This window comes from Leucopleurus acutus (assembly GCF_964270905.1).
Source record: "Leucopleurus acutus genome assembly, chromosome: X".
NCBI lineage: Eukaryota > Metazoa > Chordata > Mammalia > Artiodactyla > Delphinidae > Leucopleurus > Leucopleurus acutus.
In genome coordinates, this window is record NC_139148.1 from 31,472,899 (window position 1) to 31,490,650 (window position 17,752).

The window sequence follows — 17,752 nt, forward strand, 5'->3', positions numbered from 1 at the left end:
TTTAGAAATGTAGATTTCCCTTACAAATCGATAACTTCTACTCTGTTTTCAAAGCTTCTCCTGTCTCTGCAGTTTCTCCAAATAATTGGTATGCGAAAGAGGCATATTTTAGGGTGGCTTATTCTGCTACCCCTCACTTCATAACAGCCTCTGTAAAGTGCTGTTAAAGAACAAAATTCAGCTGAGTAAATTGTAAAGCTCTTCCTGGCTTTCAGCAATTCATCAGTCAGTCAGCATTCAATCTAGCAGATAGAAAGGAGCTCTGAAGGCAAGAGATTTTTATAGGCAGAAGGGGGCAAGAACAGGAAGTTGAACTGAGGCAGTGAGAGGGAACAGGATATGTCACCCCCAAATGTCCCACTTTGGCGTGGGGATTGTTTTGAGCTAATGGCAATTGAGAACCAGCAGACTCATGAAAAGCATTTTACCTCTCCCTTAACTGCTTGAAAGAATTTAGATAGGGGGCCTGTACCAGGAAGAGAGCTATTACCAGCAACAACTTTTTACATCAGAAAGACTTATTTTCATGGCTTGGCAAATATTTGTTTACCAAACACTTGTACTTCCCATCTTCCCATGAATTTCCTTCCTCCTCTTTGAAGCCCCAGATCCCTACCCACTTCTCCGAAGCTCAGCATAGTATGTAAACCTCAACTGCCTGACTACCTTTGAGTCTTCGTGTCTTTGTGGGGCTCCCATAGGTATGTAATTAAATTTGTTTTTTTCCCCTGTTAATCTGTCTTATGTCAATTTGATTATTCGACCAGCCAACAAATTTAGAAGGGAAGAAAGGAAAAGTTTTCTGCCCCTACAGCAAAAAAAGCAGATTGGTTATTCCAAGCTTACTTTAGGGAATGGCAGGTGTCTGTCAGGCAGATAACGTAAGTAGTGCTGATCAGGCGATTTCTGATTGACTGGTTTAAGATTCCATTTCTGGGAGAGCCAAAACTATAAGAAGTCTTGATTTGGTGAAGTGGGGCTTAGTATAAGCAGCTCCATTTGGGGCCTGTTGTCTTCACCAATGCAAAAATGCATTCTTTGGCCTCAATGTGTTACTGAGGGCCTGCTCTCTGCTGAGCACTATGGAATACTCAAATGAATACCGTGTAGTCTCCCTCAAGAAACTCTCAGTTTAGTGGTTCCCTGATAGTTTTCCTTAGGCTCTCAGTTGCATTTGATAGAAGCAACTATTTCCTCCTGACGTCCTGTCTTAGCTTTGCATGCAAGGAAGTATTCCAGTTTCTTCATAAGGCTCTGAGCTGTTTGTTTTACCTCTACGATTTCAAGTTAATGGACATCATCTCATTGAATTCTTACATAGGCTTTAGTGCGGCTACTTCTGCTAAGGAGTGGTGTACCATTAAAATTAGATTTTATTTAAACCTATAGTGATTCCAGTGTAATGAAGATACACAGGAATAATGCAAATGCAGGTGGGAAATGCATCAAAATCAAAGAGAAGGAATGATGTTTGCTTTCCAAACAAAGGAGCTTTATGTATGCAACACGATTTCTTCCACTAGCTTTGACTGGCCCAGGGCCACAGCAAACTTAACAACTCTGGAACCATGCTGTCTCCTTCCACTCCCACAAACATGGCCTTCCTCTTATTCATCTGTACTATCTTTAAGGTTTGAGCTTTCAGAATCATCTTTCTGCTTTTACTTTTTCCCACTTTTCACTAGTTACAGGACCGCAAACTGCTGAGGGTGTTTATAGAGTTAAGTACTAGATCTGGCATTCTCTGTTAAAAGCTTATGGTAAATTCTCTGTTAAATGCTTACGGTAAGTGGCCTTCCCTGCTCACTAAATGAGTTAGACCTAAACACCCAAATCCCCACTGAAAAACACTCTTGCCAAATTTGTATTAGATGGCTATAGAGTGGTTCTGGTGGTAGTGGACATGCATATGAAGACTTCAGGTAAAAACATTTCAAGAAATATGACAGTGAAAAAATATATTTTAAAATATAAATTATATACATGTATATGCTATTACATGTATATAATAATATAAATAGATATTTGCTGCTTCAGATACTATAAATTTATATAATCAAAGATATTCTCTGGAAAAATAGGCGATGGATTATGTTACATTGGAGTTTTCTATATTCAGGCATATGTGGTGATAGGCATTCAATGAACATAGGGTGATTAATGATCTATCTAATAGATGTTCTATTGTGTTCATACTTTTTGCAGGTATTTTTCAGTTTTATAATATTATAACAACAATAAAATGGTCTTGACAATAGGGTCCAAGTCATATAACTGTCTGTGTCCCATTAACATGTAAAGGTAGATGTGTATGGCTATAGGCACTTAGTAAGTTCTTTCTCACTATTAATCCTCCAAAGGAAACATCATATGCACATTTCATTGTTAAGGAAAGTTTTAAATTAATTATATAAATTTTAAATTTGAAAATTAAAATTCAATACATATATAAACTATATGACATTGAAATAATTTCATCGAAGTTCAAATGCAAGTAATAGATTGATCGTATTATGCTATAATAATGTTTTTTTTCTTTTTTTAGTTTAGTGCTCAAGGAGCATGTATTTCTCATGTACTGCCAGAATTTCTGCTTGAACCAGAAGATTGTAAGAAGTGGATTGAAATTACAGTAAGCAAATTTAATTTCTTGGAAAAATCTGCACTGTTATTGAATTTACTCGGTTTTGGTCTTTGTTAGATTTTATTTTAGAATCTTTGATTTTTTATTTATGAAATATCCTAAGGATTATGCCTCTCTGGACAGTATATATTTGTATTTGTCTAAAAATCTCTGTGGAGTTCCCATACAGAAATGATTACGTGGCTTTCTTAAATATACAGGTAATTGCTTCTTTTAAGGGATTTAGAAATAAAGAATGGTCTGTGCTAATTTAAATTTTTTCTTAAAATACATCCTTAGACTGTATATCTTTCAAAGAAAATACTGGTTTATTTTCCCTGCCACTTGCCACTTCCTTTCTTTAGTTTTAGAGGAGAATAGGGAGAAATTAAACAAGATATTCATTATTTTTCAAATTATAGAATTCATTTTATGAAAACCTATTGAGAAGAGGAATTATCTTGAGAAGCCTGTAGGCTTTGAGGCAACGCTCCTTTAGTTGTGGCACTGTTACTATAGTCACCACATGACATTAGTAGAAGAGCCAAGGGCCTGTTCTTTGGCACTCTGCTGAGTTCCTGTGGCTTCATCCAAAGGGTGTGGCTCCTTTGGGGGTTCAGAATTCAGAATAATTTTGCATCTCATTCTACCACTTCTGCCACAGAGTGAGCTAGTAGCTACATTGTTTGAATAAATCTACAACATGAAATAGGGGCTGTGAGTTCCAGAAAGTTACCTGTGTTGATAGTTTCTATTACTGGCACATGGGGAATTAGAGATCTGGATGAGTGGGAAAAAAAGACATGTAAAGGTTTTATTAAAAGAAAAAATTGTATGCTAACTAAGTAGTTAAAACTTTGTACTTACATTTGCCTTGCGTTGTAATTAATGTTGTGATATTTTATTTCTTATAGTCTTCCACTAATACCTTGCCCAAGTTTTCCAATATACCTAAGGAAAAGCATTCTATTGTCACAGATATTACAAAGTTTGAAACCTGGAGTAAACGGGCATGGACAGATGTATTCCTTCAGACATACAAGGTAACTTTTCCACTCTTGTTCACTGCTAGGGGTTTTTTTTGGTTGATTTATATGAATAGTGTAGTAGTTAAGGTATAGGTAGTGCTGCTGTAAAAGATTAAAAAATACAGTGGCCCAAATAAGATAGAAATATTATTTCTATCTATTGTGGAGAAGTGGTTTAGAAATAGTGGGTGTCTCTTCCATCCTCAGTACTGGACTTTCATTTCTGGATCAGTTTCTCAGAACAGGGAAGAGCAGGTTAAAGAGTAGAAGACAGGTAAATACCTTTTAAGGATGTCATCTGAAAAATGCATCATTTCCATTTCACATTCCATTGGGCAAAATTTAGTCATATGACTGCACCTAGCTTCAAGGGAAGTTGAGAAATGTAGTCTCTAAAATTGGTAGGTACAGACATATTCTGGTACATAAAAGGAAGGATTAAATATAGATGTTGGGGGACTTCCCTGGTGACCCAGTGGTTAAGACTCTGTGCTTCCAATGCAAGGGGTGCAGGTTCGATCCCTGGTCGGGGAACTAAGATCCCATATGCTGTGTGGCGCAGCCAAAAAATAAAGAAAGAAAGAAATTAAAGAAAGAAAGAATAGCTATTGGTGAAAATTATGGTCTCTACCTCTAATGCTTAGTAGACTCTTGCTATAAAGTTATTCTGGAGAGATATTTACTAGGAATCATACAACTGTAGGCGAGACCAGGTGTTGATGAGATTCTCCAGTTTGCTTCATGTTAAGTTACATATTTGGGTAGATTATCATAGCATAAATTGCACCTTCACACCCTACATCTTTATTGCTTAAACAAGTCCTTATTTCAGTCTTTGGAATCATTCCCTAGGTTTCCAAATATGGCACTGTGGATCTTGCCCACTAAGACCAATAGAGGCTTTTGCTCTGTCCTCATAGATTACAACAACCACAGATAGGGTGAGCTGTAGGGTAGGGAGTTAAAAGAAGGAAGAAGTCAAATAGAAGCAGCAATTAGTCACTCAAAGGAAAGGATAAAATAGAAATCTAAATAGTGAGTAATATATTTAAGACTTCTGTCACAAAATGCTTTTTAAATGTGATCTTGTTTATTCTTCACAACCAGTAATATCCCCAGTTTAGAAATGTGGGTACAAAGGTTCACATGCATACATACTTTCTTCCAAGATCACCTGATTTCGGCCATATAAAACCATCTGATGTAGGTAAAGCTTATTTCTTCCTTGTTGTTCTCTGCTGGGGCCCAGGAGCCCAGGTCCCCCTTGTTGCCCTCTGACACTCTAAATCCTCCACTGCAGCCAGCCACCCAAGCCTACCCTCTGGGGAGTTCCTTCTGCGGCTTGATTCCCAGTTACTCCTCCTCTCTACCTTTTCTTTTCCCAGTAACCTGCCCTGTCTTTCTTGCTGGATGTCAAGAGGAGAAATCCTGTATGTTTTTTAGTAATTCCCAGAAGAATGTATGGGGGTATTTGTGACTCTCACCCAAACTTAGATTTGGGAAAAGACAATTTTCTTCTTTTCTTTCTTAACTCCAGGCTGCCTCCTATATAATTTTGTCTACTGATAAAGAGGAGCAACTCCAAAACAGAAGAGCCGCACATGTCCTAGTTTATGGACAAGCTAGTACTAATCTTGGTTTGTGGGCTTCATTCACTCACCCATTCACTTATTCACTCCCTCATGCCTTCATGTATATGTCTCATTCATTTAACCCATCTTCCCCAACTTATAAGTCTATGCATTTAGATACCAAGTATCACTTGTAAACTCAGAACTTAATAGTGTGTCAGCTACATAGTAGATGGCTCAACAAATATTGGTTGAATGAATTTATTCAACAACTATTATGGTCCAGCTACTATAATAGGTTCTGGGGGTATAAAAGTAAACTTGATATAGTCTGTCTCTTCAAGGATTTTGTGTCCTGGAGTATGTAAGTAACTAAATATATATAATTACAGAGAAGGATGACAAATGTTATAACAGGGTAAGCCCAAAGAACTAAGGATGAGCAGACATAGAGACGAACCTAACTTTCCTGTGTCTTGGAGAAGGTTTCTAGGAAAAAGGTGGATTTAAACTGAGCCCTCAGCAATGAAGAGGGTTTGGCAGGCAAGGTGGGGCATAGGTTAGAGAGAAAGATAGTACAATTTGTGTGACGGAGGTGATAGGTGAGTTTTATTGGGGGGGTGGGGCAATAACATTTTTTCCAGATAAAGGGAATTCAGTGTGGAAGTGCCTGTGGTTTGATAGAGCATTGTACGTTCTGAGGAATAAAAACAGTATGGCTGTGGGTAAGAGGGGTGGACAATAAGCCCAGTCAGAAATTAGACCATGGTTGACTTCATAAGCTAAACCAAGGCATCTGGACTTTATGGATTTTAGCACAAGGTCAGTACAGAAGTCCTGAAGGATTTTAAACACAAGGTTGATATGATCAGTTTTGCATTCTAGAGAAATCACTCTGGTATGGTGTGGAAACTGTTCGTGGATTTTTTTTTCAATTGAAGTATAGTTGATTTACAATGTTATGTTAGTTTCAGGTGTACAGCAAAGTGATTCAGTTTTATATATATATATTTTTTTCTTTCTTTTTCAGATTCTTTTCCCTTATAGGTTATTACAAAATATTGAGTATAGCTCCCTGTGCTATATAATAGGTGCTTGTTGGTTATCTGTATTACATATAGTAGTGTGTATATCTTAATCCCATTCTCCTAATTTATCCCCCCTTTTCCTCCCTTTTCCCCCTTGGTAACCACAAGTTTGTTTTCTGTGTCTGTGGGTCTATTTCTGTTTTGTATATAAGTTCATTTATATCATTCTTTTTATTTTTTTAGATTCCACATATAAGCAATATTATGTAGTATTTGTCCTTTTTTTTAACATCTTTATTAGAGTATAATTGCTTTACAATGGTGTGTTAGTTTCTGCTTTATAACAAAGGGAATCAGTTATACATATACACATGTTCCCATATCTTTTCCCTCTTGCGTCTCCCTCCTTCCCACCATCCCTATCCCACCCCTCTAGGTGGCCACAAAGCACTGAGCTAATCTCCCTGTGCTATGCGGCTGCTTCCCACTAGCTATCTATTTTACGTTTGGTAGTGTATATATGTCCATGCCATTCTCTCACTTTGTCACAGCTTACCCTTCCCCCTCCCCATATCTTGAAGTCCATTCTCTACTAGGTCTGTGTCTTTATTCCTGTCTCACCCCTAGGACCTTCATGACCTTTTTTTTTCTTTCTTAGATTCCATATATATGTGTTAGCATACGGTATTTGTTTTTCTCTTTCTGATTTACTTCACTCTGTATGACAGACTCTAGGTGCATCCACCTCACTACAAATAACTCAATTTTGTTTCTTTTTATGGCTGAGTAATATTCCATTATATATATGTGCCACATCTTCTTTATCCATTCATCTGTTGATGGACACTTAGGTTGCTTCCATGTCCTGGCTATTGTAAATAGAGCTGCAATGAACATTTTGGTACATGACCCTTTTTTTTTTTTTACATCTTTATTGGAGTATGATTGCCTTACAATGGTGTGTTAGTTTCTGCTGTATAACAAAGTGAATCAGTTATACATATACATATGTTCCCATATCTCTTCCCTCTTGCGTCACCTTCCCTTCCACCCTCCCTATCCCACCCCTCCAGGCGGTCACAAAGCACTGAGCTGATCTCCCTGTGCTATGCGGCTGCTTCACACTAGCTATCTACCTTACGTTTGGTAGTGTATATATGTCCATGCCTCTCTCTCGCTTTGTCACAGCTTACCTTTCTCCCACCCCATATCCTCAAGTCCATTCTCTAGTAGGTCTGTGTCTTTATTCCTGTCTTACCCCTAGGTTCTTCATGACATTTTTTTTTCTTAGATTCCATATATATATGTTAGCATACGGTATTTGTTTTTCTCTTTCTGACTTACTTCACTCTGTATGACAGACTCTAGGTCCATCCACCTAATTACAAATGGCTCAATTTCGTTTCTTTTTATGGCTGAGTAATATTCCATTGTATATATGTGCCCTGTCCTGAGCCTTCAAGTGCTGAAAGCAGGGGCAAGGCTAGACTCTTTGTCGTCCCCACAGCTCAGCAGGTGGGGCATGTTCCCCTTAGTCGTCACTCAGTGTTCTCAGTTTGACTCCTGGGAAGGCCTGTGGCTCCTGTCTCTTTACCTGAGGACATGTGCTCATAGAAAGGCCCACCGCTCTCTGAGAGCCAACAGAAGAAAGTGAGGGTAGCTTAATGTCCCACGTCTACCTGTGGTCTCTGAAGGCAGGACGCTGGGGCCGGCAGATCCAGGCCTTATTATGCTTGGCCGCGCCGGTCCTCACTCAGGCCCTTCCTCAGTTTGACTCCTGGGAAGACCTATATTTCTCCCTCTCTTCACCTATTACTGTCCCCACTTCTCTGTCACCCTGGGAGGAGTTAAGGGTTGCCTCTGCTCGGCCTGACATCTCTCCAGGCATCTCCCAGGACTGACAGCAGGGGAGAGATGATGTGCTGCCCCCATTGTTATGGTTTTCATGCTCCACTCCAGCCTTAGGTCCTCACCCCAACTCCTAGCACAACCTGGAAATTTCCCCTGTGCTGAGTCAGCCAGCCTTGGAGCAAAGTCCTCACCACCCTGAGTCCCCAGAAGTAGAAGTCAGAGTAGGCCACGTGTAGCCACAGCTATTTCTGAGGGGCTTCTGAGGACTAACACAGAGGGCAAGATTCCCCGGGCTCCGCTCTTCTGGGGTTTGTGACCTCAGTAGTCCTCACTCTGTCAGGATCTGGGACTCTTCCCTCTACCGACCTGAGTCCTCCAGAGCCGGAGGCAAGTGGGTGACACATCGAACTACCCCTGCCTGGGGCTTCCCCGGGCCGGAAGGGTGGTGGGGCTATGTGTTTGTTCCTCTCTCTTTTCGGTTGGGCGTTCCCCTTGGTCCTCACTCAGAGTCCTTATGCTGGCTCTTCCCGTGACCTAGAGAGGCCTGTGCTCTCATACTACAGCCTTTAATTCCCTGAGACCGCCTAGGAGGATGTGAGGGTTGCCTCACGTGGGCATGACTGCCTGTGGTCACTCATGGCCGACAGTAAGGGAGGGATTCTGTGGCGTCCCCACTTTTATGACTTGGGTGGTTCCCTCAGCCCTCATGGTCCTCTGCTCGACTCTTGGCATGACCTGGAATTCCTCCCTGTGCTCCCCTGAGGCTGGCCCCTGGGACCAAGTGCCTCATCTACCTGAGACGCTCTAAAAGGAAAGGCGTGGGGCGCATCATGCCAACATTCCTGGATTTGCCAAGGGGAGGTATCCAGTGGCAGGGCTCTGCTCTAGGTGGAGTCCCTTTATCCTCATTTAGAGTCACTAGATTTCCAGTCTCTACTGAGTGAGGCTGTTCCCCAAAGACCAAGGCCCTCGCCTCCCCGAGACCACCCCCAGTGGAAAGAGGGGGCAGGTCAGCCAGAAAGCTTTGTCCTGGGCCTCCTGGGGCTGACCTCAGGGGCGGAACTCTGCATTCTCCTCTGTTCTGGAGTGAGTGGTCCTCTTGCTCCTCATTCAGGGTCCTCATCGTGATGCCTGACCAGACCCAGGACTCCAGCCTCCACTCCCCTGAAGCTGTGCTCCTCAGCACAAAGGCATTACCTTCTTGGGAATTCTGAATTGGAAGTCAGGATGAACCAGATCTGTCCAAAGCTGTTGGGGTCTTCTGAGGAGCAGGACTTTACAAGGCCCCACTCTTCTGGAGTCAGTGGACCCTCAGTCCTAACTGTGTTTTCTTACCTTGACTTCAGGTAGCATATGGGACTCCACCCTCCCTACTGTCTGTCTGCCAGCCTCAGGCCAAGGCTTTCACCTTCCTGAGACACCAGAAGGGGAGATAAGAGACCTATTCCCTGGCTACCCCTGCCGGGGGCCTCTGTGTGGTCCCCTTTGTTATGGGGAATCCACTCATCAGCACCCAGTGTCCTCACTCTGAAGCAAATTAAGGCCTGTTAGGATCTCCTACTTGGGCAGAATTGGAGATGCTGCCACAAGACCAAGGAACTCACCTCCCTGACAACCTCTCCACCCTTGCCCCGGAGGAAAAGAAGGGGTACCTTCAGACAGGCAGCTCTGCGCATGGCCACACAAGGGAGAAAGCAGGGTAGACTTTGTGGGGCCCCCTTCTGTTCTAAGGTCCTCACCTTGAGTAACTATCAGAGGCTGGGACTCCTCCCTCCACTGACCTGAGGACACAGCTCTTAAACCAAGGCTTTTATGTCCCTGAGAAACTTGAAGAGTAAATGAGGAGATGCTGATCTTTTCAGGGTATCTGACATTGCATATGTAGAAGACCCCATTGTCACCGAAAAAATTTTTTTTATTCATACCATTCACTTATTCAGCGTTACTATTACAGTATTCCAGAACAGTGCTTTGGGAACAGGGCCCCTTTTATCCCATGAGATACATTTTGGAATGGTGAGACGAAAAATGAATTAAAAGACGTAAGGTCTGCCTTAGGTTGGGAGGAGTGGAAGAGTGTAGTCTCTAGACTATTCCAGACCAGGGGACTAGAGCCAGCAAGGTCACTTAAATCAGCCTTGTGAACTTGAGAAATCTGCAAGTTATTCACCTATAAAGGGAGTCTGCTAAATCCTATCCTGCGTGAATGTTGGAATGTTATGTACTACATGTAAAGCAGTGGCATACTCATTAAGCAATATTGGGTTTTTGATGAATGGCAGTTATGATATGATTATTATGAACCCCCAAAATACCACCCTCCCATCAGAGTTTATTTTTAATCCAGTAGGTAGCAGAGAATATGCAGTGCACTAGGGCAAAACAAACAAATACTCACAAATGAGCTAAATCAGTCAAAGTATCTTTTATTTCTACCAAAAGAAAGTTTAAACGAAGTAAGGCAAACCACGAGTTAAATGGCTTTTACTCTCTGTTTTCTCCATTTTTTGTTTCTAAATATTTTCTGTGGTCGCCTTTCACATTTCCATGAAAATCTCTATTGCAGTGCCATGTTTTCTACTTCTGGATCATACAGAAAATATAGATGGTTCGTGAATTTCTTTTACATATACCAAAACTGTAACTTTAGAACTCTTTAAACAGCAATAAATATGCAAGGAATGTCATTCACGAATTCCTATTCTTAAGAAAACACACTATTAGAAGAAAAAAACATTTGAAAAAACCTAAATCAATCAATCAATAATATATAGAAGTTACTAGTTTAAAACAGGAAGGTAAATAAGATCTATACTTTGTTCCCTCCACCCCTACTACTCTGCACTTCCAAAACAAAGAGAGCAAACTGCCCGCGGCCTCCCTCCCTACATGTGGGAGGAGCTGCGGGCTTTGGCCCTGGAAGGGGCTCTGCCCTCAGCAATAGCTGCAGCCCTGGTTGCGGCTCTCACTGCTGCTCTCTCTTCCTCATCTTTCAGAGCCTCCTCATAGAGATCTGGGAAGGCACTGGGGACGGTACCAGTGGACTTGGCCATAAACTCCAGCACTTTCATCTTGCTGGTTTCAGCGTGGGCTCTCGGGCCCCACAGGAACTCATAGCGCGGAGGATCGCTGTTGGGCACCTGGCGGTACGTCAGGTACTTCTGCTGCACGAAATCTTTGCTGATGAGCCTCCTGGGCTCCCCGAAGATCCAGTGCCTCCTCCCAGCATACAAGCCCAACTCACTGAGGAATTCCCAGATCTCCTCCTCAGTGGCACGGTTGCCCTTCTTGAAGATCGTGCTCAGGAGAACCATCAGGAGACCGGACGTGGGCGGCCCCGACTCATCACTCGGACTTCCCTCGCTGGGGAGGGCCATCTTGCTGATGAGGGCGTAGGAGTGATTGCTGGGGTCGACATCCTTCAGTTCGAGGCCAAAGACCACCTCCATGATCTGAGAGGCTCTGCTGAGGATCTCAGGGAAGTGCTTCTGGTACTTCCTGTTGACAGCCTTCAGCAGTGCTGCCTGCGGGATGGGCTCCTTCGTGTGGTACTTCTCCAGCAGGAAGTGCACCAACATTCTGACCTTCCTGATCAGAGGATCTCTGCAACTGCTGTGAATGGAAGGTGCTGCCTGGGAGGTACCTGCACTTTTCTCATCTTGGCTCTGGGCACCCTCTTCAGATCCCGGGCATGAAACCCCTTCATCACGAGAGGTAGTGGCTGGGGCTCCCTGAGGCTCCTGGTGAGTGCCAGCAGCAGGGGAGCTCGGGGAAGTATCCCGAGAAACAGAAGCGGGGGAAGACGGCGACTCTTGTATCTCTTCTGCCGCTGCCGCCACCGCCGCCGCCTCCTCAGTGGCCTGGGCACCCTTGAGACTCTGAGTCTCCCCCCGGGCCTGGTGGCGTTTCTTGCGGCCATGGCGCTTGTTCCTCCGGCCCCGAGGCATGATGACACAGGTCAGGGCCAGCAGGCGGGAGTGTGCGCAGGAAGGCAGGCAACGAGGGCACCTGGTGGGGGGACAAGGAGATGCTGTGAGCACCTTCAGCAGGGACATTCCTCCCTGGCTTTAACCAAGGCCGCCTCTGCAGGGTCCTTGAGGGCACTGCTCGAGGACCCACAGGGCTCCTGTTCTCCTGCTCAGCCTGTCCCCTGAGACCCCTGTGGAGGACGGTAGAGTGAGCCTTGCGGCACAGCCAGCCAGCCCTGCCTGGGCGGTACTGGGGTGACAGTGGGGGCTGGCAGGGGAGGTAGGCCTCCACGGTTCCCATTCAGAGTCAGGATGACAGTTGTTGGCAAGACACCCCCCACCCCCTCCCCTCTGCTGCTCTGAAGTTGACACCACCATCTTCCACGACACCCAGGAGGAGGAAAGGCGGGAGCGTTCAGCCCACCACCGAAGGGTCCTGGGACCCTCCCTTCTGCCTGGTGGCTGCCCCTTCAGAACAAAGCTCTCACCTCCCTCGGACCTGGCAGAGGAAATTACGGGCAGTCTCAGCCTGAACCTGGCAGAGGAAATTACGGGCAGTCTCAGCCTGACAGTCCTTTCTTGGGAGTCTAAGGGTTGACAGGAGGGGACGGGCCATATTCTCTCTTGTCCCTTCTCTTCGGGGTGGGTGACTCCCTTAGTCCTCACTCGGGGTCCTCCCTGGACGGCCGGTGCAGCCTGGAGCTCCTGTCTTGCCCCGAGGGCCATCTGCTCGCACCAGTGCCGGCACCTCCTTGCGTCTCATTGGGAGGCGGTGAGGGTGACCACGCGGCCGCACGTGGCAGAGTTTTGCCAGGCCTGCAGCGTGCGGCAGACAGTCGAGGCCCTGTGGCTGGCGGCCCCACTGGCCCTCACTCAGGGGCTTGGGCTGACTCTTGGGAGTGCTTAGGGACGCGCCTGCTGCGGGCCTGCACCTCCCCTCTCTGACAGCAGCCCTCCCTCCTCCGTGTGTGGCCAGAAGGAAGCGGCTGACAACAGGGGAGGGGTTCTGAGGTGCCCTTGCGACGGGGAGGACGCTCCTCGCCCTGACTCCTCCCGTGCCCTGGAAATCCTCCCTCTGCTGACCTGCGGCCAGCCCCTCAGGACAAGGCCCCCTCCTCCCTGGGCCTCCCGCGTCTGTCCGTCTGTCCGCGTTCGCACTGAGGGAGCCCCTCAGTCTTTAGACCTGCCCGGAGGCTCCCAGGCCGACGTCAGGGGCGGGGTCCGCGTGGCCGCCATTCTGGGGTGTGGAGCCCCTCGGTCCCCACGAGGGTCCCGTCCTTCACTCCACAGGGCCTGGGGCGCTCCCTCTACTGAGCTGAGCCAGGGTCCAGCAGCCTCAGAGCGAGGCCTTCCTTGCCCGAGACCCCGCGGGGGAAGCGGATGGACTTTGGGCCTAACAGCCAGGCCCGAGCCTCTGGGGCCGAGAGCAGGGGCGCGGTGGGCGGGGCCTGTGTGGCCACCTCTTTTCGGAGGGGATGGGGATTGGGGGTGTCAGGGACGTGTCCCCGCACTTCTAACTGGGGTCACCTCACACCTTGACACCTGACGAGACGTGGCACTCCTCCCACGGCTCACCCTCGCCGGACGTCAGCTCTCGAAAATGGCCTCGCCCCCACAGCGCGGCTCGGAGGACGTGACTTCCGGTCATGCGCATCTGGGGACGGCAGGGCCGGGGCGGAGGGTGGGGGCGGTGGGGGGTGCTTCCGGGGTAGCTTCCCGCAGGCCTGGCACGAGGGCCTTCCATAGACTCTTGGCGGGTCCTGGGACATTTCCCTCTGCTGAGCTGAGTCAGCAGGGGTCACACCTTGGCTCTCATTTCTGTCGGCGCCCTCAGCCGGAAGTATCTGGGGCCCTGAGCCTCACAGCCATGCCTGGGTCCCCCGAGACTGACAGTGAGGGCGCTTTGGGGCCCCCTCTTCTATGGCGGATGCTGCTCTCAATCCTCTCTCAGTGTCTTCTCTTGACTCCCTGTAGGTGCTGGGCTACCTGCCGTCTGCTGACCTGAGGCCAAGGCCTCACATCAAAGACATCAACTCCCTGAGACTGCTGGTGTGAAGTGCAGGCACATCTCATCTGGACTCTTCTGCCTGGAGCCTCCCAGAGATGGCTGCTGCAGGTAAGATGAGCTGAGGGGAAAGGATGCGAGACTCTCTTCTGTGGTTTGGAGCCCGTCAGGTCTCACTCAAGGTCCTCACATCGACTGCTGGCGGGGCCTGCGATTCCTTCCTTCTCTGGTATGAATCCATCCCTGTCCCCAGCCATGCCCCACAGAATCCCAGAGGAGTTAGTGAAGGGGTGCCTTAGCCTGACAGTTCCCACTGTGGTCTCTCTTTGTTGACATCAGGGACATTGCCCAAAAGTTCAGAAATGAATTTCTGTCCTTTTGTACAACTACTGTGTTACTTGCTTTTCTCTTTTAGTCTGTGTGTGATAGTCTATTAAGATGATCATTTAAAAAGGCCAGTTGTCATCCACTAACAAAGTTTCAGATGGTTATTTCACAGCCTGTGGACCATACTGCCACATCCAGCGCAATCTTTGGTGTTCCATGCTCCTGGCATGCGGGCTCTGAAATGCTACCTCAGATTCCTTCAGTGAAGTAGTAGAGATTCATGGTCCCAGAGCACACTGGAAGAATCAAGGGCTCAACGTTAAAGGCTTTTCTCTAATCAATTCTGTCATCTGCCTCTCTTGCAGGCTACAGACCTGTCTCCAATTCAGGGCATCCCCCTACCTGCCCACACTCAGGTTCCAGTTCAGTGGAGACTTACTGTCCCTCAGGGATTATTTAGTTTTGTGTTTTTGCTTTTGTTAATGTTTTTTCTTTGTTCCTTCTGTAATTTTTCCATGGTTGACTTTGGGTACAGGAAACAGTAGCCCATGTTTGATTGTCATCAGCTGGTATGGATAAGGTACTAAATCTGTAAATGAATTAAGGAAAATCGATATTCTTACAATATCTGTGCCTCACGAATACACATAACATACTATTCTGGTTGAGACTTCTTTTTCCTAAGTCAATCAGGAAATTCTTATTGTGGCATCCATGTAGATTATATACATATTTGTATGGCTTCTTTCTAGATATGTTTTTATATCGTTGTTTTTGTCTATGGTGTATTTTCTTGTCTCTTTTTGATTTTTTTTTAACATCTTTATTGGAGTATAATTGCTTTACAATGGTGTGTTAGTTTCTGCTTTATAACAAAGTGAATCAGTTATACATATACATATATCCCCATATCTCCTCCCTCTTGCATCTCCCTCCCTCCCACCCTCCCTATCCTACCACTCTAGGTGGTCACAAAGCACCGAGCTGATCTCCCTGTGCTATGCAGCTGCTTCCCACTACCTATCTATTTTACGTTTGGTAGTGTATATATGTCCATGCCTCTCTCTCACTTCGTCCCAGCTTACCCTTGCCCCACCCCGTGTCCTCAAGTCCATTCTCTAGTAGGTCTGCATTTTTATTCCCGTGTTGCCCCTAGGTTCTTCGTGACCATGTTTTTTTTTTTTTTTTTCCTTAGATTCCATGTATATGTGTTAGCATATGGTATTTGCTTTTCTCTTTCAGACTTACTTCACTCTGTATGACAGTCTCTAGGTCCATCCACCTCGCTACAAATACCTCAGTTTCGTTCCTTTTTATGGCTGAGTAATATTCCATTGTATATATGTGCCACATCTTCTTTGTCCATTCATCTGTTGATGGACACTTAGGTTGCTTTCATGTCCTGGCTATTGTAAATAGAGCTGCAATGAACATTTTGGTACATGACTCTTTTTGAATTACGGTTTTCTCAGGGTATATGCCCAGTAGTGGGATTGCTGGGTCGTATGGTAGTTCTATTTTTAGTTTTTTCATGAACGTCCATACTGTTCTCCATAGTGGCTGTATCAATTTACATTCCCACCAACAGTGCAAGAGGGTTCCCTTTTCTCCACACCCTCTCCAGCATTTACTGTTCGTAGATTTTTTGATGATGGCCATTCTGCCCAGTGTGAGATGATATCTCATTGTAGTTTTGATTTGCATTTCTCTAATGATTAATGATGTTGAGCATTCTTTCAAGTGTCTGTTGGCAATCTGTATGTCTTCTTTGGAGAAATGTCTATTTAGGTCTTCTGCCTATGTTTGGATTGGGTTGTTTATTTTTTTCATATTGAGCTGCATGAGTTGCTTGTATGTTTTGGACATTAATCCTTTGTCAGTTGCTTCATTTGCAAATATTTTCTCCCGTTCTGAGGGTTGTCTTTTCGTCTTGTTTATGGTTTCCTTTGCTGTGCAAAAGCTTTTAAGGTTCATTAGGTCCCATTTGTTTATTTTTGTTTTTATTTTCATTCCTCTAGGAGGTGGGTGAAAAAGGACCTTGCTGTGATTTATGTCATAGAGTGTTCTGCCTACGTTTTCCTCTAAGAGGTTGATGGTGTCTGGCCTTACATTTAGGTCTTCAATGCATTTTGAGTTTATTTTTGTGTATGGTGTTAGGGAGCGTTCTAATTTCATTCTTTTACATGTAGCTGTCCAGTTTTCCCAGCACCACTTATTGAAGAGGCTGTCTTTTCTCCACTGTATAGTCTTGCCTCCTTTATGAAAGATAAGGTGACCATATGTGCGTGGGTTTATCTCTGGACTTTCTATCCTGTTTCATTGATGTATATTTGTGTTTCTGTGCCGGTACCATACTGTCTTGATCACTGTAGCTTTGTAGTGTAGTCTAAAGTCAGGGAGCCTGATTCCTCCAGCTCCGTTTTTCTTTCTCGAGATTGCTTTGGCTATTCATGGGCTTTTGTGTTTCCATACATATTGTGAAATTTTTTGTTCTAGTTTTGTGAAAAATGCCAGTGGTGGTTTGATAGGAATTGCATTGAATCTGTATATTGCTTTGGGTAGTAGAGTCATTTTCACAATGTTGATTCTTCCGATCCAAGAACATGGTATATCTCTCCATCTATTTGTATCATCTTTAATTTCTTTCATCAGTGTCTTATAGTTTTCTGCATACAGGTCTTTTGTCTCCTTAGGTAGGTTTATTCCTAAATATTTTATTCTTTTTGTTGCAGTGGTGAATGGGAGTGTTTTCTTAGCTTCACTTTCAGATCTTTCATCATAATGTATAGGAATGCAAGAGATTTCTGTGCATTAATTTTGTATCCTGCTACTTTACCAGATTCATTGAGTAGCTCTAGTAGTTTTCTGGTAGCATCTTTAGGATTCTCTATGTATAGTATCATGTCATCTGCAAGCAGTGACAGCTTTACTTCTTCTTTTCCAATTTGGATTCCTTTTATTTCTTTTTCTTCTCTGATTGCTGTGGCTAAAACTTCCAAAACTATGTTGAATAATAGTTGTGCGAGTGGGCAACCTTGTCTTGTTTCCGATCTTAGTGGAAATGGTTTCAGTTTTTCACCCTTGAGGATGATGGTGGCTGTGGGTTTGTCATATATGGCCTTTAATAGGTTGAGGAAAGTTCCCTCTATGCCTGCTTTCTGCAGGGTTTTTATCATAAATGGGTGTTGAATTTTGTTGAAAGCTTTCTCTGCATCTACTGAGATGATCATCTGGGTTTTCTCCTTCCATTTGTTAATATGGTGTATCACGTTGATTGATTTGCATATATTGAAGAATCCTTGCATTCCTGGGATAAACTCCTCTTGATCATAGTGTATGATCCTTTTAATG

At 44.9% G+C, this 17,752-nt stretch overlaps 2 protein-coding genes across 2 annotated transcripts in view; one reads left to right on the forward strand and one right to left on the reverse strand.

Moving 5' to 3' along the window:
• CFAP47 (cilia and flagella associated protein 47) overlaps positions 1–17,752 on the forward strand; it is a gene marked incomplete at both ends in the record, with an annotated part of 506,613 nt that overhangs the window by 207,779 nt on the left and 281,082 nt on the right. Inside the window, 2 exon segments of the mRNA XM_082864365.1 lie at positions 2,546–2,632; positions 3,538–3,666. Of these exon segments, the coding sequence (XP_082720491.1) occupies positions 2,546–2,632; positions 3,538–3,666 (216 nt within the window).
• Positions 10,987–12,048, reverse strand: LOC309977990 (melanoma-associated antigen B4-like; the record flags this gene model as incomplete). Its single annotated transcript, XM_082864366.1, has 1 exon — positions 10,987–12,048. The coding sequence occupies one exon, from the start codon at positions 12,046–12,048 to the stop codon at positions 10,987–10,989; it is 1,062 nt and encodes a 353-aa protein (XP_082720492.1).